The sequence below is a fragment of the Penicillium griseofulvum genome (assembly GCF_001561935.1).
Source record: "Penicillium griseofulvum strain PG3 chromosome Unknown contig_86, whole genome shotgun sequence".
NCBI classification, from domain to species: domain Eukaryota; kingdom Fungi; phylum Ascomycota; class Eurotiomycetes; order Eurotiales; family Aspergillaceae; genus Penicillium; species Penicillium griseofulvum.
In genome coordinates, this window is record NW_024467473.1 from 129,718 (window position 1) to 155,210 (window position 25,493).

Genomic DNA, 25,493 nt, shown 5'->3' on the forward strand with positions numbered 1-25,493 from the left:
AGAGAGAGTAGGGTATAAACAATAAGTTGATAGATCAGATTGAAATTTTTACTATGCAAATACATTGACAAGGAGTAAACAATAAGCTTTCTATGAAATTACCCAGGTAAATCCCAATATCTACATACTCCGTTTAATCTAATTTCTTTAGGATTCTCTTCAAATTCTAGAAATGGATGTGATCTATATTGATGTAGGGAGTACAGAGTACATACACTATAGGATGCATTGTTGCAATAATATGATCCGGACATTTTATTGCACTATATAAACACAATCAAATCCATTCGGGTTTCGTTAAAATAAAAATGGACGAACCCCTGAGATCGTCCAGAAGTTCCACAACAGTGGAGAACGCAATTTCAGGAACATCTCAACGTTATGGAGAGAAAAAAGAAAAAAAAGAAAAGGTATGCTTTTTTGTATACAACGTAATTACACATGCAATAATCCCGTAGAAACGCTTACATCTAGATCTTCGACAGCAACAACTTCGCTCCACTGCTAGTCGGGCTAGGCTTCGCCTTTCCATCCTTCTCCACGACCAACGCCGAGGCCTGCTCCAGCGCCTTCTTGTTCTTCTTCAAAGTCTTGAGCAACTCACTCTTCTGCTCAAAGTCCTCTGACTCGGTCAGCGCGACAATCACGAAGGGGTTAGCCCCCGTCGCCCAGTCCATGACCTCATCCTTGATCTGAGAGTACAGCACATTGTGGAAGTTCAACGCAGGCTCGACCTTCTCAATGGACTTGGTGGCCGGGTTGAATCGTCCGCCCTGCACAAGAGACTTGAGAAGACGTCCCGCGTGGGCGGTATCGCGGGCTTCGGTGTGCGACTTGGCGGCCTCGGCCACGGCCTCGAGAGCGGCGGTCTTATCACCGTCAGCTTCGAATAGCACCTCGGAGAGGAACTGGCAGCCGAAGGTTGTCTCAAGAAGGGTAGAGGCGCGGGCAGCGATGAATTCGAGTAGGGTGGGGGAAGCGGCCTTGACGAGTTCCTGGCGACGTATGGCCGGTTCTTTCTTGGAGGTTTCTTTGCGGACCTCGCGGACCTCTTCGAGGACGGGTTGGTCAGCCTCGGGGAGGAGCCACTTGACACGCTCGCCGGCGAAGGGGTATAGCACGGCGATACGGGCAGTCAAGTCGTTGACCTGGTAGCAGAGTTCCTCGTTGCGGGCCTCTGCGTCATCGTTCTGGTTCAAAAGCTCGGGGAAGAAGGACTTGGAGCTAAGCTTAGTGTCATCAATGACCTCGTACGCGGCAAGAATAACCTGGTGGCCGTAGACATCGCCAGCCATGGCCTTGATGGTGTCGCGGTAGAATCGTAGAAGCAGCTTGCGGTCCTTAGCGTTGGAGTATGCGAATGTAAGACACATCAAACGGGAGCCAGACTTGGTGAAAGCCAAGTTCTTGACCAAGTCACCCTCTTCATCGCCCTTGAGCAACTCGATGAACTCGTTGGCTTCGTTGCTGCCGGGTTTTGTGTTGAGGAAATATTGCAACATAGCATCGTGGAGCATGGTGAAACCAGTGCTCTTCTTCTGCACCAGCTGGTTAATCAGCTCGCGCAAGTAGTTCATGATGGGTCCACGCTTCTCGGGGTGGGCTTCAATGATCTTAGTGAGATCGGAAGTGGTGTCATTCTCATCTTGGAAGATGACAAACTCGGGTCCGTACCACTCGCGGAGGAGTCTCGCCTTCTGTGCCTTAGTCGCAACTGTGCGGTAGATATCGTCAAGAATCCATGAGCCCTCGGGGTGGCGAATGAGACGTCTAACATGGCCGTAGAACTCTGGGATGATCAAATCGCGGGTCTCGTCATCTCCGTGGACAATCAACTTTCCAACCAAGAACTTGGCGTATCGACTTTGCGCCAGCTCCTTGTAAGTGCCCTTCAACTCATGCGCAATCAACTTGCGCTGCTCGAGGTTACCATACTTGAGAGCAGTCTGAATGACTCGCACCGAGTCGTGCTTGAACACAAAGTCCCGAACACGGTTAGTGATGATCTCAAACAGCTCCTTAACAAGTTTCTTTCTCTGCTCTAGAGGCACATGGGACTTGCGGCGCAATTGCTCCCACAACTTCTTGGAGCGGGCGACGGTATCGGCATTGGGCTTCGCGGCCTTGCGCTCCTGCTGGAGTGCTTTTTGCTTGATGTGAGATTCGCGAGAGTCTAAACGCGCAATAACGATTAGTTGGGCCACAGTCAAGGAGGCAGGAACTGCAACTTACTGTTGGAGTTGGGGTTCTTTGGGGCCTCTTTCTGCTCTCCGTTGTTCACATTCGACTTCTCGTCTGACTTGGGCTTCTCCTCCTCCTCGCTCACATCGGGCATCTCATCGTCTGAAAGGGTGTCAAGGGCATCAATATCTTCGTCCGAGACGTCGTCAATGTCGAAGTCATCGTCGTCCTCGGATTCTTCCTTCTGAACCTTCTTCGAGGGCTTCTTGTCGCTCTTGCTGGATTTGGAATCCTTCTTTGAGTCCTTCTTTGATGAAGAGCTTGACTTCACGCTCTTGGACTTGGATGCGGAGCCTTCCTTAGTCTTGCTCCGCTTGCCATTGCGCTCCTCGCTGCCGTCAACAGCACGCTTCAGTCCAGCCATAATGAAATATGATTTCCGTAGGCTGTAGGGTATCTCTGAAAAAAAAGTAATAAAATTGGGGTCTTTGCGAGCGGAGACTGCTCGATGTCCTGGTGGATAATTTTTTTTGATTGCAGGCGGAGGAAGTTTTTTTGCCGGCTGTTTGCACTGTTTGCACTGATAAGATACAACGCTGCCCTGGAGTTTTTACTCAAAACAAAAGCAGGTTTATACACTTGGAAACATTTGAAAATAACCATTTCTATTGGATTTCCTGCAGAAAATAAGTTTGACTTATATGTAGAGACCCAGGAGCCGATTGCCATGAAAGTTCTATGAGAATAAAGTGTAGAATATTGTCTCTGAACAAGGCACACATGGCCCGAGTCGCAACTCGATGGGAACAGATGTACAAAATGCTTGTAAGTGACATGAGCCACCCAGACTCTCTAGGGACAAGGTGATCCCTATTACCATTGATCAAATCCAAATTATATCACCACTTGAGCAAGTGTAGCATGCATCACCCGAAACAAACCCAGAACGCCGTACAGAGAATCAAAACGCATCAAACATATCTCATCACTCATCACTTCATGTCTCATCAGCGGGTACAGGTGCAGAGGTATTTACTTTCACAGACCCCAGTTCTGATCCGACACCACTCTGCGCGCGCTTCCGGCCAGGAATATGGAAATTGAAGGACGAGGTAGAAGACTTGGGCCCGGGCGATTGCGCGTCATTAGTAGAGTCACCGAATCTGGCGAGGAAACCTTTCTTCTTCGGTTTCGCCTCGTCATTTAGGCCTACTTCTTCGAAAGTTTCTTCCTCCATGGGGTCAGGCTTGGTGAAGCTATTGGAGTGAGTACCCGACGGGGTTAATCTTGAGAATCTAGAATCAAGAGAGGTTCGAGAAGGACCAGCATCGGGGTGAATTATGGGTGAGCGGGCGGAGATATCCTAGATTGAAGATTGGATGTGAGTTTGGGTTTATGCGGATCGATTCGGGTGGGCATACAAATGATCGGCGATAAGAGTCGAAGGACTCGCGAGAGATGGAGAAAGGCTCATTCTCGTCAACGAGATCTCTATGGTTGATGGATTTGTTGGAACCCGGGTACCGGCGCCAGAAACTCGGCCGCTCGGGAGGAGAAGGCTATTGTATTAAATTAGCAGGCGTATTGCAATTTCCCGAGCAAACAGCCTATACCGGAAGATAGACACCGCTGTCGTTGACCACTAGGGACCGAGGTTAGCAAGAGAGTCAAGTCTTATAATCACAACAGTGCGGACAGTGCGGGGAATTCGAACATACCACTCAATTTGTACTCGGAGGGTTCATCTTGACTACTACGGATCGATATGGGCGCAGGGCGTTGATTTGGAGAGAGTAAATTCTCATCTGAGACAGGATCCGCATTGGGTTGGGACTTTCGTCCTAGAAAGTTGCGAAATGGAGGCATGGTTGAGGAAGTGAAGTATGGAGAACGGGGGTTTCCCATGTGAAGTTGTCCGATTCTTCCCTACGTCATCCAACTTATGAAAATAATGAAAGAATCAGCCAATAAGACTAGAATATGTTTAAAATTATGCTGTAAGATATATTATTCTATTTTTGATCTTTGTGTCCCTGATCCAGTCCCTGACCTCGTGTAACTGATATACTATATGTGAACGGAGTAGAACTACATTTATACAAATCACGACTCTACATGGAAGAAATAACATTTACTTCATACATTCAAGCTAACAAATAAAGCTTTAAAGCTACAGAGATCAAAGAAAGAAACACCCTTCAACACCCACGAACACCCAATTAGAAACATCAGAACATTCCATATGGATTCCGATATTTTGTATCGCAGTTCGCTTGAAAATAAGATCCACCTGCAAACAAACTCCATAAGCAAATCAGACCCAAGACCAGCCTCAATTCAGAGACTTGGACTGATGCCATGCATTTCGCTATCGCTTTCGTAATGGCAAGTGTCACCAGTAATTGACCTACATTGACAACGCAAACGAAAAAAAGGTGACTCGGACATTGTTGGTTCCTTTTTTTTCGAAGTTTTGTCGTTTTTCGATTTTTGTAGTGATTTTTGGCTTTTTGTAATTGGATTTCGGTGATAAGCTAGGTGGCGTTGTTGGGTTCAAGGAGACTGGCACTGTGGTGACAATCTAGAGAACGCGAGTCGGATGGGTCGAAGACGGCGTTCTTGCGCTCTTCGATGAAGTAGGCTGTGCAGAAAAGTAATGTTAGTTAAAAAGAAAACTTCAAACATGTGCAAATTATAATACAATGTGGTGTGACGTACGGGTAATTTGGATCATGTCAAACCAGCGGACAGCATGCTCGTCGCTACCTTCGACCGCCTTCAGGATACCATTATCTGGGCGGAAAGTGGCCTTGGGAGGAATGTGGCGCATGCGCAAGAGCATCTCCAGGATATCGGCAAAGCGGTCAGACTGGTTGAAGTAGTAAGGGGGGCGCTTATCAAGGGGCCACTGTATGGATTGTTAGTGTGACATGTATCATGACGAACAGATATGAACCACTTACGCGCTGAGAAAAGTTCTCGTTATCCCATGAGCGGAACAGCCAGCATGTGCGCTCCACGCAGTTCAGGAGGATAATAGCAACGATGAAAGTATCGAACCAGCCACACTTCTGGCGCTGAAGGAGTCGACGCTCCAAATCATTGATGACAAACTTGCTCAGCTGGGAGGCACGCTTCTCCATAGCGGCGCGCAACTGGCTGCAGAGAAGTCCGTATGACTCTGGGTCAGATACCTCCTCGATGGGCAGGCGGCCCTCATCCGATGGCTGAGAAAGAGAGTGCAACGAGTTTGGGGGCAGAGTGGGGTTGTAGTAAGTCTTCCAGGTGAGTTCTGTATCGACGAGAATATGGGTCGCAACCCACAGCTCCAACACGCGTTCCAGAAGAATATCCTGTATCTTTGTCAATAAATGTTTCCACATTGAATGTTGAATAACATACCTTCTTCCCCTGGCTGAGTTCAGCAGCAAGAAGCAGAGTGGGCTTCATGAAAGGCGAAGTCTCTCGCTCGTAGAAGTAAGAAGCGTTCTTCTTGATGTACATCTCCAACTTAGCTGGGATATCATCAGAGTCAGCGTCCAAGAGGTAGACTTCTTGAGAAGGACCAGAGAACTGGTCATCTCCAAGGGCTTGCAACTGAGGATCAAGTGCAGACACTGAAGTGCGGTGGCCCTGCAGTCCACTGAAAGTCATGAAAGAATTGCTCTCTTCGAAGTGGGTAACTTCAATGCGACCAGAGTAGTGATCAAATTTGATTTGATTTTTGATGCTGTTAGTATCGTGATAGGCAAGGGTCGAGTTGAGATCTCGAGTCCGAGTCAGTATATCATTGGAAAGAGCAAAGAAAAAGAAAACATACTCGCATTGTAAAGTTCAAACTCATCCGAAAGTCGGGTGCGCAGGCACGGATGTTTCCATAGACGAGCACTCTCCACACTAGCGCAAGTTGTGCAAGGGGTATCGCCAGAGCACTATCAACATTTGTCAGTCATATTCACTTACTCCACACATCCAAAGATTCACAAATACATACAGGTTTCTTGAGCATTCGACAACGAAGGCATGCACCCTTCTTCCGCACGTCTTGGACTTCACGGCGTCGCTCTGCGGTGAAACGCCCCCGCACTTTGGGCTTCATAGGCTTGGTTGAGTTACCGAACTCGTTCACAAACCCTTTTGCTTGGGTATTTGGGTTCATGGCGATAGGTCGGGGGTAAGATGCCGCACGCTGAGTGGCAGCAGTCAACGAAGGGTCATGCTCTTGCAGGCTGTCGAAAAGAAGTTGCTCATGTGTGGACAGCTGCTGCCATTGGCCCAACTTCATATCAGAGCTAAGGTTATCACTGTCAATCGACATTCCTTGAGGAACCATCTCGTTGGCAGAGGCCGCAATCAGCGACAGCTGTGACTGGCGTGCATTAGAGGTAGATTCAGGTGACATGGACGGATCGCCGCCAAGAGGCGGAGACATGGATGATGGGTGATCGCCTGGAGTGTGACTTGGAAGGGCAGGAATACTAGGAGCGTTGGATGATTGAGGTGTTCCTACACATTGTTAGTGGGTTAAGGCGCAACAGTGGACAAAAGGAAAACATGCCCTCGGCATTTGCTGCACCCTCCATCTTAGAATCAGATGTTTGTGAGTGTCCTTGGAAACCCTCTGCTTCAAGCGCGGGGTCAACAATCACGGTCTTGCCTCCAGCCGTCACAGACTGAGTGTATCCAGGTCCGCGCTTGGTCACGTCCGAAGCGCCCACTTGTCGCGAGGCTTCGGCCAACACGTTGAGACCGTCAAAGTTCTGTCGGGTGGTAAATCCACCATCAGCAGACTTTCCTTTATTTCCAGCAGGCGAGTCTTTGTTCGAGTCTCCATCAGTCAAGTCGGGGAGTTCGTGGAGTCGCAACAACACGCGTTGGCGGTCGCGCAGGGGAATCGCCTGGCATTTTTTTACCAGATGATTGGTAAGACTGTCAATGCGACCCTTAGGAAATACCTCACCACAGGCTTTGCACGTATGTTGGTAGCGATTGCTCGCGTCTTCCAGCTTGGGACCCCGGTGGAAGAACTCGAGGATGAGTTGGTTGGGTTTGCGACCCATTGTGGGGTTGTTATGGACGTGTTTTTGAGAGGGGTTCACGTGTCAATTCAAGCTCTAGTGACCGTAAAGAGTCGAATAGAACAATCGACGTATCGCTCACTCAGAATGGGCAGTGAGTCCCACCAAGCTGATATGTCTGTGGACTCGAATTAGCAAACGTGGAATGTGGGATTGAGAGAAAAATCACGCACACAGTCACAGGAGACTGGCAGGCCCAGGCTGCGAACCTCAGATAAGACCAGTAGCCTCAGAATAGACTGAAATGGATAATGAAAAAACAAATCTCAAGATGAGTGAACCGACGATGTGCGGGCAAAACGCAGGGCAGTAGAGGGCGGTCTGGCGGTCGCAAGGGGAGGAACACGCGATGGAGGCTTCACCGCACGAAAGGCGGTGATGTCTTCAAGGCGGTAGGAGAAAGGCGGTGATGAAGAAAGAAAAAGAATGTCTCAATATCAGAGTGAATATGAGACGAGGGAAAAGGATGAGTTGTTACGGGATGAGGGTGAAGAGGAAAAGGTGAGTACTGGAGGGAGAGGAATTCTTAGTCACTTTGTGCCACTGTGACTTGCCTCTCTGAATCCTCTCTCTCTCCTTCTGTATGGAAACTCTATGTATGAGCAGCTATGCAAGCTGTATCATTTCTTTTTCTTTATTTTTTTTTTATTATTCTTAGGGTAATGGATCTTCTTGATACACAGAAAGACGAATCATCGGTATACATCCTATCCCTACATGTAGGAAAATGGCCAATCCAAAGATATTGTCATTCCTGTGCCTACATAATATTTCGGTTGCCCATGTGTCCTTAAAACATCCATCACTCTATATTATATGTAGATATTACTAACACTAGAATTATTGTTGTCATCGCATCGTGTATTTGGCTATTCTCTCATGAACTCATGGACGCAACCGAGACTATCCTATGCCGTAGAATGTGCGTCAACAGATCCGGTGCTCGGGAGGCCGCCAGGGCACACCCAACACAGCAAAAATCCGGCGTTCATCCCGGCCTTCAACCAGCCGGCCCTCATTCAGTTTCACCTGTCCATTCCGAAGCACATCCTTGAAAAGGCCCTTTTGATTCAAGCACATGCCTTTCTTGCGTGCTAGCAATCTCATACTCCGGTTGAATATATCATTCCCCGTAAAGTATATCAACGCCGCCCCAATCTCTGCATCAGGAACGAACAGCAAATCTATCCGACGCCACAAAGTGGTGCCAGGTAGGGCTGACGCACCGTGCCACTTAGATCCATCCTGATGCGACGAGATGGCAAGGCTGGCCTGCAGAAACCCACTGCTGAACAATCTAGGGACAACAAGACCAAACATCATGGTGCGGATTTGCTCCAGCGAGGCACCAGGTTTTGTGATCAGGCAGTCCACGTCCCCGCAGGTGAGTGCCCCGCGGCGGTAAGAGCCTGCGATTATCACCTGCATATCCCTATCAACGGCCTGCACCGCCTTTCGCACAATTGCCCCGTGGGCTTCGACCTCCTTGCGGGGGATTCTTTGAGCGAAGTCGCTGTGACGTTCCACCCCAATACGCTGCTGCTTAGTCAATGGAGCCCTTTCCAATAAATCCTTCAGAGATCTGTAGCCCTGAGCGACCCACTTGGAGGCCTGGGTAAGACCAGCACCATAGACGCCAAGGAATTCCTGAATTATCAAGTCTTCTGGGGTAATATTCGTATTTTCCAGACGACGAAGGCGGTTAGTCAAGACAATTTCCTCGATCTTGTCAGCCAGCCTCTCTCCAATACCAGGGATAGCCCGAGCCTGTGCTCGTGTAGTAACTTTATTTGGTTGCTTTCGCAAAGCGGTGATGGCTTTGCGGTAGGCTATAACCCGCCACTGGTCTGCAGTCTGGGTATAGTATTCCAACATTTGCTGAAGTACCTCGATGGTTCTGTTATTGGCATTGTCAAGTTTCGTGCCCGGATCGAACTTCTGCATACAGGTGAAACCTTTGGTCCAGTCAGATTTGTCTTTGACTTTGCTTTTTCCAGCTGCTTTTCGTGTCTTCCAACTTGACTCCTCCCCTGAGCTCGAGGTTTCGATATCGGAGGCATCAGCAGCAGATTCGTCAGTGGGAAATTCAAGTGGATCCAGAGGCTAGCTATAATGATCAGTTGTTTGGGTTCTCACTGACAAAGAAGTGGTTTTACCAGATGCCTTGTGGCCTTAGCCTCATCTATTATATCATCCAGTGCATCTCGCTCCCAGTTTACTCTTTCACACGCCTCTTCCGTTGCGTTTTCATTGACTGGACCGGAGATTACGGCGTGGGTCACACCTTCGGGCACAGTTTCTGTCTCTTTTGGCAAGGGACTTGGTATCTGTTCCTCAACTGGAGACAGATGGTTTTTCTCCCGCCGAGATTGTTTCAATGGAAGAGAATCAGGTGGTGAATCTGCCACTAGAAAATTATTTTTCTCCACAGTCGTCGAGGTTCCATTGACACGAAAGCGGAGCTGCGAGGTATCGAGAACCGAACGAAACTGGATACATTCGGATGGGTATGATTCATTGACAAGAGCAACACTCGTCTACAACAGTTAATACCGAAGTCTAAAGATCTCACGAATGAACTCACTGGCAAAGCTTCGAGTTTGAGGTAGTTAAGGAGATCGCTTGATAGCAATCCCTTGTCAATAATCACATGAGTGACATCAGTGGCCCAGTCTCGACTCCATCGTGCACCATAATCTTGTGCTCGTTGAATGCGCAATCGTCGGAATGGAGATACATCGTTGTTTGGAAAGAAGACTAGAACAATGAGTTCAGCGAGAGTAGGTTGTGAGAAGTCTACAGTACTTACAAAAGATCAGACCCTTAAATATCTGCTGGTCATCTGGGATTATCTTAGCATTATTGATCCTTCTTTTCTTTTGAGGAGGTCCGCTCTTGATGGTAGGCATTGTTCCAGTTGTCCGAGGGCGGTTCGCGGGAGTCGGTTTGAGGACGGCGACTGGACTTCTCTTCCTTTGAAGGTCACACGAAGAACTAGGATCCGACTTTGCTCGAGGAAGTGGGATACGCTCCGAGGAAAGAGCGACTTTATTCGGATCAGGTTTGTCAACTTCTTTGTCTGCAGAAGTGAGAAGATTCCCCCAGCTCTTATCCTCTTCGCTCTGATCATCCGAGTCATCCAGCCGGTCAAGAGCCGCAAAAAATGCCTTTTTACTCAGAAAATAGCCCTTCATGATAGGCTAGTCCGGAATCCAATGGAGGGACGGGTGCCTAAACGAGGGTTGGTTCATTATATAGACACTTGAAATCACCGGACCATATACTCGTATAATCCTTGCTAAGAGAAGAGAGAAAAGAGACAGGGTAATAGTCCGAAAACTTCCTTTGGACCACTTTTGGATGACCCGTGGACGACGCGATGGACCAGCGCGAAATGGGCGCCAAGTCACGTGGGTTCATCATAAAGTGGAAAGTATTTACTCGATAGGCGACCTATGTCCAGAAATATGTAATCCATATATTTGAATTGCATGAGAACTAGTACTGGATTGATATATTATTTTACAACATATACTCTACTCTATATTACTCCCATAGACCTCGGGAATTAGAACCATTCCCAAAATGGAACCATCCTGTCATGTGACTATCGATTTCCATGGAAGATCAAATGCGTGAAGTTCAATAGCAAAATAGCCATTCACCACCGTACACAGAGTACATTGACTGATATACCGTCAATATGTGGAAATCCTCTCTCCCTACCTTGGTAGCCGACCTCCCCCTTCTGCAGACAGGCCGCTGTCTGAGCTGTCAATTCCACAACCCAGCAACTCTCTCACAGCTACGAACCAAGCCCTTTTCTCTGCGCCAATACTCCAACAAGGCCGAGAAACCTATCGGCAATAAGGACGCTGTGCCCGCCCCCGTGAAACGAAACATAAAAAATGAGGTGCACCGCCTACCCACTGCCATTGAATTCAGACAGAACCAGGATGGACCTCAACCCGGTGACGCAGACTTCGTTCCTCCAACCCTGGACCGGCCCATCGGTAGCCCGCAAGCACCATTAGAAGGACAGAACACAGGTATCGACACGCGGTCGATGCGCCAACGGCGCGATGACTTCACCAACTATGACCGACACATCAAGCGACGCGCGGAATTGTACGAGCCTACCGATTCCCTCCCCTCTTCTTTACACCCCGCTTGAAAACAGCGGTACTAACAGATATTTCAACTCACAGGACAAGACAAGTCGCCAAGCCGTATTTCCGCGAATGGTCAAATCTCCGCTTCGCCGAGGGCAAGACCTTTGTCTCGAACCCACGCCTATTCAAGGCCGACAAGGCCCTTTACTTCCCGAACATGCACGGCATAACTCTAGCGACGCCCAAGGATCCCCAGAATACGACGACCCAGCTGCGCGGCAGCATCTCCGTCGTAAACTTGTTCTCAAGCATGTGGGCCGAGAGCCAGGTTGCGACGTTTACGGGGCCGAAGCAGAATCCAGGACTCGTGGAGGCTCTGGCTAGCGGCGGAAGACATGTGCAGAGGATTGATATCAATCTCGAGGAGAACCGATTGAAGGCGTTTTTGGTCAAGACGTTCATGTGGCGCATGCGACAGAAATTACCTGCGACCCAGCATTCACGGTACTTCCTTGTGCAGAAAGGTTTCGACCAGGCGCTCAAGGAGACTATTGGCATGATGAATTCCAAAGTCGGTTATGTCTATCTGGTTGATTCAGAGTGTCGCATCCGCTGGGCGGGGAGTGGACCCGCTGGACCGTCTGAGTTGGAGGGACTTAATGCTGGTTTGCGCAAGCTTATAGAGGAGAAGAACGCCGCTCTTCGGGCGCAGGACCCATCCCGCAAGTATTGATTGAGGCTGGGGTGAAGAGGGTTACGTGAACTGGAGTTTTGGATGTGATATGATTCCGCTCTTGGTTAAATTTGTACATACAATAGAGAATCTGTATAATAGAAAGTATAACAAATAGGCGCCTTCAAGACCCTGTTGCGAGAATTATCATAGATTCCCCGTCAATGGGGAATCGGAACATGCCCAAACCCAAACGCCTAGACAAGAGAAATCCACTCGCTGGAGAGCAGCAACTGACAGAAGAATAACATGACATAGGAGCGCTGGTATAACTAACGTGCCGCTAGAGTCTTGCAGCATGCTTTACCGGAAGAACAGCAACATCAAAAAGCAGAAACCAATGAAGCATCCGAGAATAATAGCATCTCGCCTCTTCTTGTTTCCAATCTTGCTCATGAGATAGTTCATGCCGGGGACACTGCCAGCAGCGCCTACAATTCGCCGATTAATGTTGGCAAGTGTCTCTCCCTGGACACCGAAATTCGCATTGATGGCATACGCTTGGCTCAGCACATTGTCCATCATGCTGTGGCTGTTCTCGACTCGGCCCCGCTCTTCGAGCATGTACTCGGCCTCGGCGGCGGCGGGGTTTGATGCACGATAGGAGTCGATGTCTGAACGGACATTGGAGAGTAGGTTTGCACGATCGCGCGATTCAGAAATGGCTGCGGTCAGGCGCTGGAGCTCGCGGCGGTGGTCTTGCAGTATTTCGCGGTGGCGGGAGACATTATTCTGTTTCAGGGCGGAGGATGTGAGGGTAGCTTCGGAGTCGAGGAGACGGGATAGTTGGGCGATGACGGACTCGCGCTGTACGGGGCTGAATTAGCTATCGGTTCTTTCTCTTCTGTCAAATGTTGGTAGATGGACATACTCGTTCGAGCAGGTCTCTCAGTTGCGATTCAAGTCGCAGCTCTTCATCGGTAGGTGATTGTGGAGGTTTGGTGATCGAAGCAAATTGTGAATAGGTGTGGAAAAGGTTCTCGGTCTATCGGTACGTCAGTTTAGCTATTTAACATTGGTACAGACCACCTAGAGATATTGGTACCTGAGTTTCAAGCGACCGTGCTTGTTGTCGGAGCTGTGTCCACCCGGAACTAGTTGATGATGCCATGGCAGGCAGTAAATATGTGGAATGTGTAGATGGAGTTACAGAGCAATCTGATCTGTTTATGAGTTTTTCTCAGACAAATAATCAACAAGTGCAAGGGCCGAGGTGCTACCTGCTTGTCTACGTAAGTGCCAGGCCATGACGGGGTAAACCGCGCTAACCGAATACAGTATGTTTATGCCCCAGGGACCAGGCATCAATATGCCAGAAACTTCAGGCATTAAATTCAGGCATTAGTGCCACCGTAATCACGTGCACCCGCTAAAGTCACAAATTCGCTTAGCCCTAGTCCCACAACCAGTCGCAAATTGACACTCGGACATCTTCAATTCTCAACGTCGACAACCCACACAATTCAACGCCACCATGGTATGTAGTGCTGTGCAAAGGCTCTGATATCAAAATGCTGATGAATCGCTCTTTTTTTGCAGTCGTCCAAGGTCAAGGCTGGTCAGCTCTGGGGCAAGAACAAGGATGAGCTCGCCACACAGCTCGAGGAGTTGAAGTTGGAGCTTAACCAGCTCCGCGTTCAGAAGATCTCTTCCGGCGCTTCCTCCAAGACTCAGAGAATGTGCGTATCCGACACCCCCGATATTTGATTTTTCTGCGGATGGAATTTGAAGATTTGCGGCATGGGAACGATCGAACCCGGGCACAACATACAAGAGGAGGACTACGCCAGAATTCAACCAAGAGATCGACCGAGGAAGAGATGGATTCCACGATATGCCGCAAACACGATAATTGGGTCATCGATATTCAAGATTTGATGCTGACTGGAATTTTTCTTTTTTTTAGCGGCGAGGTTCGCAAGTCTATCGCTCGCGTTCTCACCGTCATCAACGCCAACCAGCGCGCTCAGCTGCGTCTGTTCTACAAGAACAAGAAGTACCTCCCGCTCGACCTCCGCCCCAAGCTCACCCGTGAGATCCGCCGCCGTCTCACCAAGCACGAGCGTACCCAGACCACCGACAAGCTCCGCAAGCGTGCCATCCACTTCCCCCAGCGGAAGTACGCCGTTAAGGTATGAATTACTCCGACAATCCTGGGCAGGGGGAACAGGTGGAATGAGGGTTCATAGACGTTTATCTTTTGCCCTCACCACTAAGAACCTCGACCATAAAACGAATCGAATCGGCCGAACACAATGCTGACGAAATATTCCAGGCTTAAACGCAGAACTTGTTCGGATAAGGAGTTTTGTGGGAAGACGTTGCTGGCCTTGGACATAAGCAGGACGTGACAGCGTGGATCCGAAAGCTTGTGGAGGGGTCGGTTTTCTCTTTTTTTTTACATCCAAAAAATGGAATTTGATTATGTATCTAAATAGGATGCAAATCGACTCTTGACATGACATGACTTTAGACATTCTCAAGATTCTTTGCTCTTGCCCTCATGTAAGACTAGCGGACTTCTCAGTGGTATCATCTGCCAGGCTCGAGAAATATATTTCAAAAATATACAATCTTGAGTGGTCTGCCTTTCTAGTCTACATGACTCTAGTAAAGCAAAGATAATATCAAATCAAGGATATATTACTATGTGTGGTAAACAAATGAATCTAGATGCAAGACATCCCAAAAGTATGTCTAACATATAAGAAAGAACCGAGATATCGTCACATCCCTACACCACCTTAGGCTAAAGCCAGAATGCAAGCCATACTATCCAATTCCAGCGTTGGCTGATGTCCTAAGCCTGGCTAACCCTGTTGCCATTGCCATTCGCACTCACACTCCTTACCCCAAGATCCCCATTATCCGTCTCAAGAACCCACATCCCCCCGCAAACACAAGACCGCAACAGCCCCAGCTTAGCAATCATCTTGAACGACAGAAGCGACCGAGGCAGATTCGTATCACCAGAGACCTCACAGCAGCGCGCACACCTGCGCTTTTTTAGTGGCGCCATGCGACCATCATTGCCTAACGGTAACGGCGGGCGCAGCGGACACTTCTTAAGGATATCCACCTCACGCTGCTTACGGTATAGCGCTGTGCGTCGGTCATTCGCGAAACCAAGCCAGCTATAGTCCCCGAGGTAGATACCCATGCGGTTGATTTCGGATTTGAGCGCTGGGACTGTCTGCCGGAGAAGTGTGGCTACTGCTGTAGTGAGGACTGGGGGAATGCGCGCATTAACCAGTAGTTCCTTTTCTGGGCCGGGTTTTTCGGCGTCGCCGAAGCCAGCGCCTTGATAGGCGTGCTTCACGGCTGAGTCGACTCCTGCTAGGAACTTCTCGTACACGTCGATCCGTACCGGTGATGATTCTAGCGTTTGGCAGATCTCTGTGTAGTAGATTCGGGAGTCGCCTAGAAGGGAGGCGGGGTTTGCGGTTGCGAAGCCGGCATGTACACCGCGGAGGCCACGGCAGATGAAGCGGAGGAAGGCGCGTGACATGCTTGAGAGGAGGATTAGGAGGGGTAGGGAGGAGGAATTTTTCACTGTGGTGATAGTGGGTGAGCTTGAAGCTGGTGTTTTTGTTATGGGGAGGTTTCTTACATTTTTGTGTGAATGCTTCTGGGTCATTGAAGACATCTTCAAATTCGTCGGCCATGTCGAAGATTTCGTTTAGAAGGAAGTGAGAGAAGTCTAATGTCCATTTGGCGTTGCCCAATACCATGCGTAGAACATCTTTTGTTTCAATTAGCAACGGATCACGATAACTGAGTTGGGTTTCTTTAAGCTTACCTGGATCATGCGATTCGGTCTGACCCCCTTTATTATACTGGAAGAAATATGCAAACAGAACCGAGGCATGTCTGAGTTGAATGGTTGCCCACGGCACGGCCGATGAGAGGTTGCGGCGCTTGAGTCTCCCTTTGAAGCCCAGCCCGGCCTGTAAGCTGAGACAACGAGGTATGTACGGATGGCTCATGAGTTTGTCCTGTTCGGCAGTGAAATTGCAATTAATCGGCAGTGCACGATACACCTCGCCGATGAATGTGATTTGAGCCTCTTTGGAAGTTGTTAGTGGACTTGATATCAATGCGAAGGCTGTCAAAACACTCACCTGGTGATAGCTGCGCGAGAGCAACCATGAGTATGTCATCTGAATTGAAATCAACCCCACAGCCTCGACTGAATGCTAATGTCAAAGCCGCAATGGCTGCGGAAAAATTGTCTACATATCTCGGTCAGTATTTATTTGATACAGGTGATCGGAAAAACACATACTCTCGTCATAAATGCCCTCCGCGGATCCGAATGAATGCTCCATCAGTCTCAATTGCATATGTCCGTCACTGTCCAGCGTAACGGCAACGCAAGCATTAGGAGAGAAGGCAATATGAAGACCTGTCCATATCAGCTCTGGGCACGAATATGAAAGCAATATTGGTTAGTTTCGGACATACCTGACGTCTCGAGTGGATAGTGGAACCCGGCCTGAGCCAGACAGGTCACCGTGGTTGAATCATCAAGACCGTTTAGAACGGTCATTGTCCGTGTGTCGTAGCATGTTATTGAGCTGTCATCATGACTGACAGCCAAAACCGTCCCATGCTCTACTAAATCTATCGAGACAATATACTTATCGGAATAAACGTCATCCAACCTGCGCAATTCCATTCGTCCCTGGGTATAAGTCAGTCTCACATTTGGCCCAACAGAAACACACCGAGAAAGTCGCACCTTTGCTTGAACGTTGCTCGTTTTTGACGCCACCTCGTCGAATTTTGGGTGGAGGGCCTGCGGTGTAGACTGCATATGCCACCTGACTATTACACTTGGCGGACCTTGCTGATCTGGATAGTCATGTATGGCATGGAGGGGCTTCGATAAGACACCCAGGATCCAAGGATTGCCAGTGGACCCTGCGGGGCTATCAAACTGTCCCGGCATGATCTCTAGTCGTGTCAACGAGTAGACCGAGTTTAAAAACGGCATAGACTGATCGGAGTGGTCCGGGCCAGGGTTGACGTTCAATATATTGCTAGGCATGTCGACCTTACAGTGAATGAAACGGAAACTGGGGATAGGATATTGGCCAGGCTGTTTTCCCTGTGTCGGCTCCCATTGTGGCGGGTTCCAGCAGATTTGGACTCTATAAATACACATCTTCTGGCATGCGTCGAAGGTGGCGAGAAGTATCCCAGCTGTTTCAATACGTCAGCGATGGCAGAAAACAGAGCTCCGACGGAAAGATAATACCTTGCGTTGCGCTCATGGATGCATGCGTTAATAGTCTGTCCGAGTACCCTGTGTTCTTCAGTTCAGCTGGCAGCTCGGCCCATTTGCTGTCAGGATTTTGATATATCAGCTTGATCTGGCCGGCTCTGGTCACACATATCAATGCGCCTTTGTTGGCTGGATGGAATGGACCAACGGGGCGTCGACGGAAAGGCGAGTATGCCCATCGACCATTCACCTTGGCTGCTTGGTGAAAGGCATGCACCTATATTGTGGTGTTAGAGTCCTTCCCCTTCTACCTTGATCTATCTTCATGGATAATGGCTAGGGGCCTAAACGTACATAACGCTGGGAGTTCAGCCACATCATCCCAACAACCTGGTTGCCATCGTCGCCGGAGTCAAATGAAGCCTGACGCAAGCCTGTGATGCTGTTCAATGCAATGGAAATGGAATAAATTGATATGCGACCAGAACAGTCAACAACGGCCAGTTCTGAGCCGGTCTCATTCCATGATAGATGGGCTAGCTGATTTCCATTATGGGCCTCCAAGACTGGAGCCAATGGTGACTCTTCCCCGAGTATCCATTTGCCATCTGATGGGCGACACTGGAGATGACGGACGATCACCCGGAGTCCGTCTGGGGAAATAGATGCAATGCATCCCATCCGAGACCAGGCGATTTTCCTAGAATGTTGTTAGAGCCTGGAATGTGGATGTGAACCCTTCTTGCAAGCTTACTGGCAACACCCTAATAGACGCATTTCATCTAGGCATTGTGCTAGACCTTTGATTGGGGAGGCGGCCGGCAAGCCCAACTCCAGGGAGTTGGGTTCTCCAAAAAGGTCATCCACATTGATACCGTCCTCCATGATCAAGGGCATAATAATTTGACCACTTTCAAGTGTGTTTGATAATCAGGGAATCAATACAGCATAGCTTCATAGAGTTCCCCAGACTGAAATATCAGGGCTTTATTATTATTCAAGGGGTGGGATGGGATTCCCGAGATCGGCGCCTAATGTTCAAGGAGATGTCACCAACACCCAACAAGCGTGACAGTCACAGCAATTCCAGAATTCAATATGAGGGGGACCATCCAAATACAGATGTTCCTATGCCGTCAGGCGCCTGGACCTCCAGGGACCAGTGGATTTCCCAGATTAGTCAGATCTCGTGACATGGATCAGGTGACGGGTAGCCCTGCCAACGAGAATTGACCAATCAGATGAATATCAGGTGATCCACTATCTAACAGAGCGAATCATCGCTAGGCCCTTTAACTGTCAAAACATGGAAAATAGAGGGCAAAAATGGAAATGAAAATAGGAAGAAAATCGGGAAAAATAAAAGAATAATAGGAAAAGGACAATGATGAACTATTAAGGATTTCTATTGAAGCGTGAAAGGACAATTGACTATTCTAAGTCCTACAATCAACGGGGGAGGGTGTTTCAAGAGTATCAAAGAGCGTCAAAAGAGCCTACAAGACTTATTTTCCTCTTTATTCCGAAGTATATGTGCAGTCTTTAACCCACAACCGTTCGCATCAAAACAATATCGAGTCCCACTCTTTATTTCGCTCAAATCAATTTACTTCTCCCCACGACATTCCTACATCCATTCGGTCAAAACAAACGTTCTGCGGGTCGCCCTTTTTTTATTTTTTTTCTCCGGGCCATAGAGTCCTGAAGTGCACGAGTTTCATATCCCCTTCTTAACGCTAACCTCATCGTCAACTTCCTTCAGCGCTACCCGTGAAACTGCTCTTCTCTACACTTTCTCCCCATTTATCTCAAAGTTTTACACGTCATTGATCTTTATTGATCTTTATTCTCTGGATACATATGATTTCTCTTTTCGAGGTTTTCTACGGTCTGTGAGCAGTTTGGACACCCCGGTTCTTTTCGCTCCGACTCTCCCCCTGGGGTGAACATTCTCCTACACTGTTACACCTTTCAACCCATTCACAAACCACGCAGCCATGGGTGATTTCGATTTCGATTCTTTATCTGATGTATCGGATTTGAGCTCCGCACCTTCATCACCAAGACTAGAATCGTCACCAGAGCCAGCAGAACGGTACCCAACACCTTCATCCCAAGAGGGCGCTGAGCCTGCTGAGGGTTCTGCACGCCAAGCCCGTCCCGCAAAGAGGAGACGCAACCCCCTACCAAAGGAACGGACCACTCAATATCTCGATCTGTCTAAATCTCTCTATGAACAAAATGATCAACATTATTTGTTAGTTCAAACTCTGCGTCATCAAAAAGATATTGTCGTCATCGCTGGAGCTGGCATTTCCACAGCCGCGGGTAGTAAGTTTCTGCTTTTGGATTCTGCCGCATCGAGCCACCCTGTTAACTCATATACATAGTTCCGGACTTCCGCTCCACAGATGGTTTATTCAAATCATTGCAAAAGAAACATAACCTGAAAGCATCCGGCAAGCTACTCTTTGATGCTGCCGTTTATCAGGATGATGCATTGACGGCGCCGTTCCACGAAATGGTCCGGTCGCTGTCAGAGGAGGTTGCTAATGTCAAGCCCACCGCCTTCCACCAAATGCTCGCCCGATTAGGTATTGAGTCACGTCTGAAACGACTTTATACCCAAAATATTGATGGCATAGAAACCTCTATGGAGCCACTAGCAACTGAGATTCCACTTAATGTTAAGGGTAGTTGGCCGATCACTATTCAACTGCACGGCAGTATTGAGAAGATGGTTTGCCAAAAGTGTCGCTACCTCGACAACTTCAAACCCGATATGTTCATGAAGGCCGACCCACCCGATTGCACAGAGTGTGCTGAGAACGATGGAGTTCGCCAAGCCAGCGGTCAGCGGAGCCATGGAATCGGCCGAATGCGCCCGCGCATTGTCCTCTACAATGAGCACAACCCCGACGAAGAGGCAATCACCTCCGTGATGAATGCCGATATCAAGTCTCGCCCTCGCGTCCTGATAGTCGCCGGTACCAGCTTGAAGATCCCCGGAGTTCGTCAACTCGTTAAGAGCTTGTGCACAATGATCCGTAGTCGCAAGGATGGTGTCACGATGTTCATCAACAATGAACCACCAAGTGGCAAGGAATTCGACAACTGCTTTGACTTGATTGTCAAAGGGTCATGCGATGAAGTTGCACGCCAGGCTAACCTGAAACCATGGGAATCAAAGGATATTACGCCACGCGTGTACGAATCCTCGCCTTCGCCCATTCCCCAGACCTTCAGTTCCAACGACGTTTCCGTCGTGGTCACGCCGAAAAAGAGACCTCGCGCAGAAACTGGTCTTGCCACACCTTCTGCCAGTCATGACGAGAAACCGGCCAAGAAGCCCGCTAGCAAAGTTTCGAAAATCAAGCTCGAAAATCCAGCAAGCAATGGCCGAAGTATCAAAGACGTTCTCAGCAAAGGAAAGCCTGCTGCTCGCAAGCCTACTCCTGCCTCCAAGTTTGTCACCAAGCCCGCTCCCAATCCTCGTTCCAAGAAGGCTACAACAACAGCTGCCTCGAAAAAGCGTGCTCCGGTCAAGAAAAATGCCACCATCACCTCATACACCGGCCGCGTTACCAAAACATCTCAATCCGCTGGCAAAATTACTACCAAGGCCGACCACAAAGCTATGCAACCGGTCCCAGCGGGCGCCCAAAAGAACAACGGTACTCTGCCCATCAGAACAGAGCAATCCGAGAAAGCAGACATCGTGCTCGACTCGGAGTCTCGTCCGCGGCCAGTGGCTTCCTCCTGACTGTTTGTTCTGGTCATCATATTGATATTTTATTCTCGGATGACTGCAAGTTCATGACATGATTCATGGTTACCAAGATGGCGTCCTTGGGTGTTATTTTCTTCGTTCTTCCCAGTGATACATTCACTACTCCTTCTATCCCCTTCTGGGCCTTCCATTTCTTCATTTGTGTTTACATACTTCCTCTTCGTGGACTGTATTCCTATTTGCATCACCTGCGTTTGCTTTAGGTTGATGATTGCTGCTGTCCTATTTCGAAAGATACCATTGATAGACCACGGTTTCTCGCATGGGTTGGTTCGGGCGTTTTCGGTCAAGGAGCTGGCTTAGTCCAGCATGGTGGGATTTCCTTGTTTCAATCCTTCTATTTTTATTTTCCCTCATGCCAATCTGTATGGGTGTTCATACGTGGAGTATCTTCATGGGGTATTCCTGACTTGATCTTGTACGATTTGTTAGGTAGTCTCGTTTAATGAATTCCTTGTTCTTCTAGGATATACTCTCTTTTTCTTTTTCCCATAATATTTGTTGTAGGGCATTGGGGGTTGATATATATATTGACATATTCAAATCCCTGCGCAACTACTACCCAGTTGTGCACCATGTGGACGATTGATATACAATGTTTTGGACTTCTGCACTAGGACCATAACCAAAATATATACCAATAGAGCGCAGCATAAAATCCATTCGTCATTATGTGTATAGTATAGCCGAAATATTCCTTTCTTTCGCCAGTCAACCTCTTCCATGCCACCCAAGATGAGTCTCTGGCTCATCAACCTATAAACCCCTCTGACATAGCCTAATTAGCCCAACCCAAGATCATCCCGCAACTGACTACCAGGCCCATCCTCATCTTCATCCGTCTCCTCAGCATCAGGATCAAAAGGCCCCCTCTTCGCACCAGGCTCACGGTCCAAATCCTCCACATGCTCAAGGTCATCCTCACGGGGACCATGCTCCTCCTCTTCATCATCCTCACTCTCCTCCTCTTCTTCCTCTTCCTCTTCGACATCCTCCTCTTGAGTCTCATCCCCATCATCACCAGCAGGCGCACCAACAGCAACCTCCACACCGCCATCCCGCTTCATCCTCTTCGCGGGATTATCAAGCATCTCAGAATCACCATCACCCTGAGTCGCGCCCTCGCCTAACACATCCTGCGTCGAGCCATTCGCATCAACCTTCTTCGGCTTACGCTTCCCAGCTTTGATTTCAGTATATGCCTCAAGTTCCCGTTCGAGCCTACCGCGGAAAGAGTCGAGTTCTAGCTCGGAGAGGGCGTTGAAGACGTCTGCTGGGGCGATTGTCCGTTTGAGGGTTGCATCGTTGGCGCTAAGGTTCGCATCAAGGTTAGTTCGGAGAACAAATCCAAATCAAGATTCACCATCCCCATGTTTGGACTCGAGGACTCGAATGCAAAGGGCAAGAGCAAACGGGACAAGGGTAAACATACTGTGAGGACAGGTAGGAAACAAACACCGTAGCAGCCTTCTGCATAGCCAGTACGGCGTCCTTTTGGATCGTGGTATTCGGCGGGAGAACCGACTTGGCGAGACGAATCGTCAGTGACCGTGGTAGGAGATAGTCCTACGGAGATAGTGTTAGTCTGGCCTGGTTCACTTTTTCCATACGGAGTCCATGGATATATCTCTCTGTCTTTATCTTCTTACCTCGACACTTGCGCCCGCCTCGGCCCGAGCCTTCAACTGCTGCTCCGTTGCAAAGACGGGTTTGTCGGTGTGCGGTGCTGAAGGCGACTGCTGGAGCAGGGAGTCATCTGGATCAGCGGTCGTCATTGAGGACGTGGATTTGCGAGGTGGCATTTTGTAGGTTTCGATCGGGTAGATGCCTCTGTGCTAGGTGCGCGGTTTAAGGGATCGGGGGGTTGACAATTCGGCCCCCCTTGGATATTGAATCGAGTTAAGGATTGATTGTTTCTCTCTGTGAAGGACCTTAGGGCTGGATTCAGACTTGAGCTGTGCGGGCTTTGAAAATGGGATAATGTTCGAGGGTTGCAAGGAAGACGCGCCAACGCGTTGGATTTCTCGATGCGCGAGTGTGGGGGCTTGGCGGTGATGTCTACTTTTGATTTCTATTTCTATCGACTCTTCTACAATTAAGATGTATTACGAACTACAAGTTTTGGTGTGTTTATTTGGAGGAAAGAGTCATTTTACTGATGTTTTTATACTACTGAAATTGAGATCAAACCTAGGGAAGGATGGAATGCCAACATAAAACGCCTACTTTTTGGTATCCAGAAAGATAGAATCAAATGAGATAATGAGTTCATAACGCGAGCAAGAAGACCAGCCCTTACTCGGCCATCTCCTCGTCATCAGCTTGTCCGTTGCCCCAGAGACCCTCGATACTGAACTCCTTGGCCCATTCGGTGACAACCTTTGTGGTGTTGGCACCAGGCTCAATAGCGCTAGCAGGAGCATCCGCTGAGACAACGGGAAGCACAGGCGCAGTGGCCCATCCTTGGATGCGGCCATCTCTCCAGTCGTTGATAACGGTCATGGCAGCGCTTTCGATGTTGGGGATACCGCGCTTTCCGAGACGTCCGCGCTTGCGGGCCACCTGGACCAAGAAGTCGGTGGTCTTATCACCATTGCTAGGGAAGAGGGCAGTGATGCCATACAACTCGAGCATCTTGGAAAGGAGGTTCTCCGATTGGGATAGACGCTTCATCAGGAGGTTGACTGCGGGGATGGGATCCTCGATCTGCTTGGGCGGGACAGCGTTGAGGAGAATCAAACGGGCCTGTTCTTCTTGCTTCTTGTTCTTCTTGCTAGACTTGTCACTGGAGCTGGGGAAGACGATTCCAGGGGAGTCAATAAGCTTGAGCCTGCTGTCCAGCTTGACCTGGCGCAGACTGGTGGTGACACCAGCCTCGGCACCTGTCGGGCATGCGTTGCTTGAGCCCTTGTTCAGACGTGCGGTGAGTGCGTTGATGACGGACGACTTGCCGACATTGGGGTATCCAATGACACCGACAGAGATTGCTCGCTTCAGTTGCTTGGCGCCGGCGTATGACTTAAGGGCACGGAAGAGAGTATCCGAAGTACCCTTGACTGTCAATTGTTTGTGGTCGAAACTGTGTGCGTTGGCGGTACCGCTGGATGCCTTAAGGGGAAGAGTGGGGAAGGAGCGACGCAGGTGAAGCAACCAGCCCTTGAGCACTGGCGGGGGAACCAGATCGATCTTGTTCAAGATGAGAATCAACCGCTTGTTGCCACCGTCTGCCATCATGATTTCGCGCTCAATATCCTTAGAGCGGGTGCCCTCGGGGTCGCGGGCATCAAGCACGTATAGCACGACATCAGCGTTGTCAGTGACCTGCTTGAAGACCTTGTCGAATTGGCGTCGTGAGCTCTCCTTTGAGAAAGACTTTGAATTGACTAATGGCGACTCGTCAATAATTGCGCCGCCCTCATCGTCCTCGTCCATCTCATCGTCATCATCTTCATCTTCATCCATCTCGTCCTCGTCGTCGCTCTGATTATCATCGTATTCTGAGGCACGGGCGCGGGCTGAGGCTAGAAGAGCAGCCATTGGGTTCGAATCATTGCCATCGGCATCCATATCATCATCCAGCAGCATATCATTCTCGTCGATGTCGACAGCCTCGGTGCCAGCCTGCGCGGGCAGGCCTTCACCCTTGCGGCTTCGTGCTTCGTCACGAATGCGCTGTTGCTCCTCAGCCTTCATACGCTTCCGCTCTTCGATGTCATGGAGAAGCTTGTCCTTGTTGGGGAAGAGATTGGGAATGCCGGGGTCCTTCTTAATCTTTGACCGCCATTCAGGGTTCTATAGAGAAAATAGTCAGAACCTTGGATTAGGACCTTTATGGAGGTATTGTCTGTAATACCTTCTTTGCGAGCTTCTTTGCCTTTCTCTGCTTCTGAACAGCAGACTTTTCAATCTTGTGTCTAAGGCGGACGGGAACCCGCTTAGAAGTCTTGCCTGTAGATTGTTAGAATTGCGCCTCAGGGCCGCATGAACAAGGGGTGAAAAGGAGTGTCATACCGAAGCCACTCTTAGTAACCATTTTGAATGCACGTATTTGTTGATCGCAAAAAGTGCACAGCAAACCCTCAAAGTCTGTCCGCAACGGGAGTAGAAAAAGTTGAGTGCCAAGATTTCCCAGCCGATAAGCGGATTAGTAGTTAGACCGATCTCCGAAACATTTCAAATGACTAAGCTTGCGGGACGTTTGCCGGATTCGGTATATACCCGACCGCGGAGGGGCTCCGGGGATAAGCAAGAAATCTATCTTATGATGTCTTAGCTTCTATTGTCCTATCTTGAAGTTCTTATTTCTCTTACTGTCCATATTTTCAGAACACCCACTAAATATTTCTCCTTGTCTTTCTCTCAACATCGGCTT

General features: G+C 49.0%; 11 protein-coding genes across 11 annotated transcripts; 3 read left to right on the forward strand and 8 right to left on the reverse strand.

The window, feature by feature from the left end:
* Window positions 1-470: 470 nt before the first annotated feature.
* Window positions 471-2,605, reverse strand: PGRI_035100 (uncharacterized protein; the record flags this gene model as incomplete). Its single annotated transcript, XM_040791223.1, has 2 exons — window positions 471-2,173; window positions 2,233-2,605. The coding sequence occupies 2 exons, from the start codon at window positions 2,603-2,605 to the stop codon at window positions 471-473; spliced, it is 2,076 nt and encodes a 691-aa protein (XP_040645300.1).
* Window positions 2,606-3,178: 573 nt separating this feature from the next.
* On the reverse strand, window positions 3,179-4,047 carry PGRI_035110 (uncharacterized protein; the record flags this gene model as incomplete). Its single annotated transcript, XM_040791224.1, has 4 exons — window positions 3,179-3,544; window positions 3,603-3,740; window positions 3,795-3,823; window positions 3,900-4,047. 4 exons carry the CDS (start codon window positions 4,045-4,047, stop codon window positions 3,179-3,181), a joined length of 681 nt encoding a protein of 226 aa, XP_040645301.1.
* Window positions 4,048-4,715: 668 nt separating this feature from the next.
* On the reverse strand, window positions 4,716-7,241 carry PGRI_035120 (uncharacterized protein; the record flags this gene model as incomplete). Its single annotated transcript, XM_040791225.1, has 7 exons — window positions 4,716-4,822; window positions 4,900-5,089; window positions 5,145-5,534; window positions 5,584-5,948; window positions 6,002-6,113; window positions 6,176-6,687; window positions 6,758-7,241. The coding sequence occupies 7 exons, from the start codon at window positions 7,239-7,241 to the stop codon at window positions 4,716-4,718; spliced, it is 2,160 nt and encodes a 719-aa protein (XP_040645302.1).
* A 945-nt stretch (window positions 7,242-8,186) lies between these two features.
* Window positions 8,187-10,453, reverse strand: PGRI_035130 (DNA-directed DNA polymerase IV; the record flags this gene model as incomplete). The annotated part of the gene is made up of 4 exons (XM_040791226.1): window positions 8,187-9,362; window positions 9,416-9,796; window positions 9,844-10,016; window positions 10,069-10,453. The coding sequence occupies 4 exons, from the start codon at window positions 10,451-10,453 to the stop codon at window positions 8,187-8,189; spliced, it is 2,115 nt and encodes a 704-aa protein (XP_040645303.1).
* A 509-nt stretch (window positions 10,454-10,962) lies between these two features.
* Window positions 10,963-12,104, forward strand: PGRI_035140 (mitochondrial ATPase complex subunit ATP10; the record flags this gene model as incomplete). The annotated part of the gene is made up of 2 exons (XM_040791227.1): window positions 10,963-11,387; window positions 11,468-12,104. The coding sequence occupies 2 exons, from the start codon at window positions 10,963-10,965 to the stop codon at window positions 12,102-12,104; spliced, it is 1,062 nt and encodes a 353-aa protein (XP_040645304.1).
* A 303-nt stretch (window positions 12,105-12,407) lies between these two features.
* PGRI_035150 (putative vesicle transport v-SNARE protein Gos1) lies at window positions 12,408-13,215 on the reverse strand (the record flags this gene model as incomplete). The annotated part of the gene is made up of 3 exons (XM_040791228.1): window positions 12,408-12,911; window positions 12,976-13,089; window positions 13,150-13,215. 3 exons carry the CDS (start codon window positions 13,213-13,215, stop codon window positions 12,408-12,410), a joined length of 684 nt encoding a protein of 227 aa, XP_040645305.1.
* A 363-nt stretch (window positions 13,216-13,578) lies between these two features.
* On the forward strand, window positions 13,579-14,242 carry PGRI_035160 (60S ribosomal protein uL29; the record flags this gene model as incomplete). The annotated part of the gene is made up of 3 exons (XM_040791229.1): window positions 13,579-13,581; window positions 13,644-13,783; window positions 14,011-14,242. The coding sequence occupies 3 exons, from the start codon at window positions 13,579-13,581 to the stop codon at window positions 14,240-14,242; spliced, it is 375 nt and encodes a 124-aa protein (XP_040645306.1).
* A 662-nt stretch (window positions 14,243-14,904) lies between these two features.
* On the reverse strand, window positions 14,905-18,216 carry PGRI_035170 (mediator of RNA polymerase II transcription subunit 16; the record flags this gene model as incomplete). Its single annotated transcript, XM_040791230.1, has 10 exons — window positions 14,905-15,656; window positions 15,715-15,846; window positions 15,904-16,170; window positions 16,226-16,336; window positions 16,390-16,509; window positions 16,569-16,788; window positions 16,846-17,309; window positions 17,365-17,608; window positions 17,686-18,031; window positions 18,086-18,216. 10 exons carry the CDS (start codon window positions 18,214-18,216, stop codon window positions 14,905-14,907), a joined length of 2,787 nt encoding a protein of 928 aa, XP_040645307.1.
* Window positions 18,217-19,328: 1,112 nt separating this feature from the next.
* Window positions 19,329-21,094, forward strand: PGRI_035180 (putative SIR2 family histone deacetylase (Hst4); the record flags this gene model as incomplete). Its single annotated transcript, XM_040791231.1, has 2 exons — window positions 19,329-19,662; window positions 19,722-21,094. The coding sequence occupies 2 exons, from the start codon at window positions 19,329-19,331 to the stop codon at window positions 21,092-21,094; spliced, it is 1,707 nt and encodes a 568-aa protein (XP_040645308.1).
* An 809-nt stretch (window positions 21,095-21,903) lies between these two features.
* cbfA (uncharacterized protein) lies at window positions 21,904-22,923 on the reverse strand (the record flags this gene model as incomplete). The annotated part of the gene is made up of 3 exons (XM_040791232.1): window positions 21,904-22,432; window positions 22,554-22,687; window positions 22,771-22,923. 3 exons carry the CDS (start codon window positions 22,921-22,923, stop codon window positions 21,904-21,906), a joined length of 816 nt encoding a protein of 271 aa, XP_040645309.1.
* A 493-nt stretch (window positions 22,924-23,416) lies between these two features.
* Window positions 23,417-25,154, reverse strand: PGRI_035200 (GNL3/Grn1 family GTP-binding protein; the record flags this gene model as incomplete). Its single annotated transcript, XM_040791233.1, has 3 exons — window positions 23,417-24,913; window positions 24,975-25,069; window positions 25,133-25,154. The coding sequence occupies 3 exons, from the start codon at window positions 25,152-25,154 to the stop codon at window positions 23,417-23,419; spliced, it is 1,614 nt and encodes a 537-aa protein (XP_040645310.1).
* Between the last annotated feature and the right edge of the window lie 339 nt (window positions 25,155-25,493).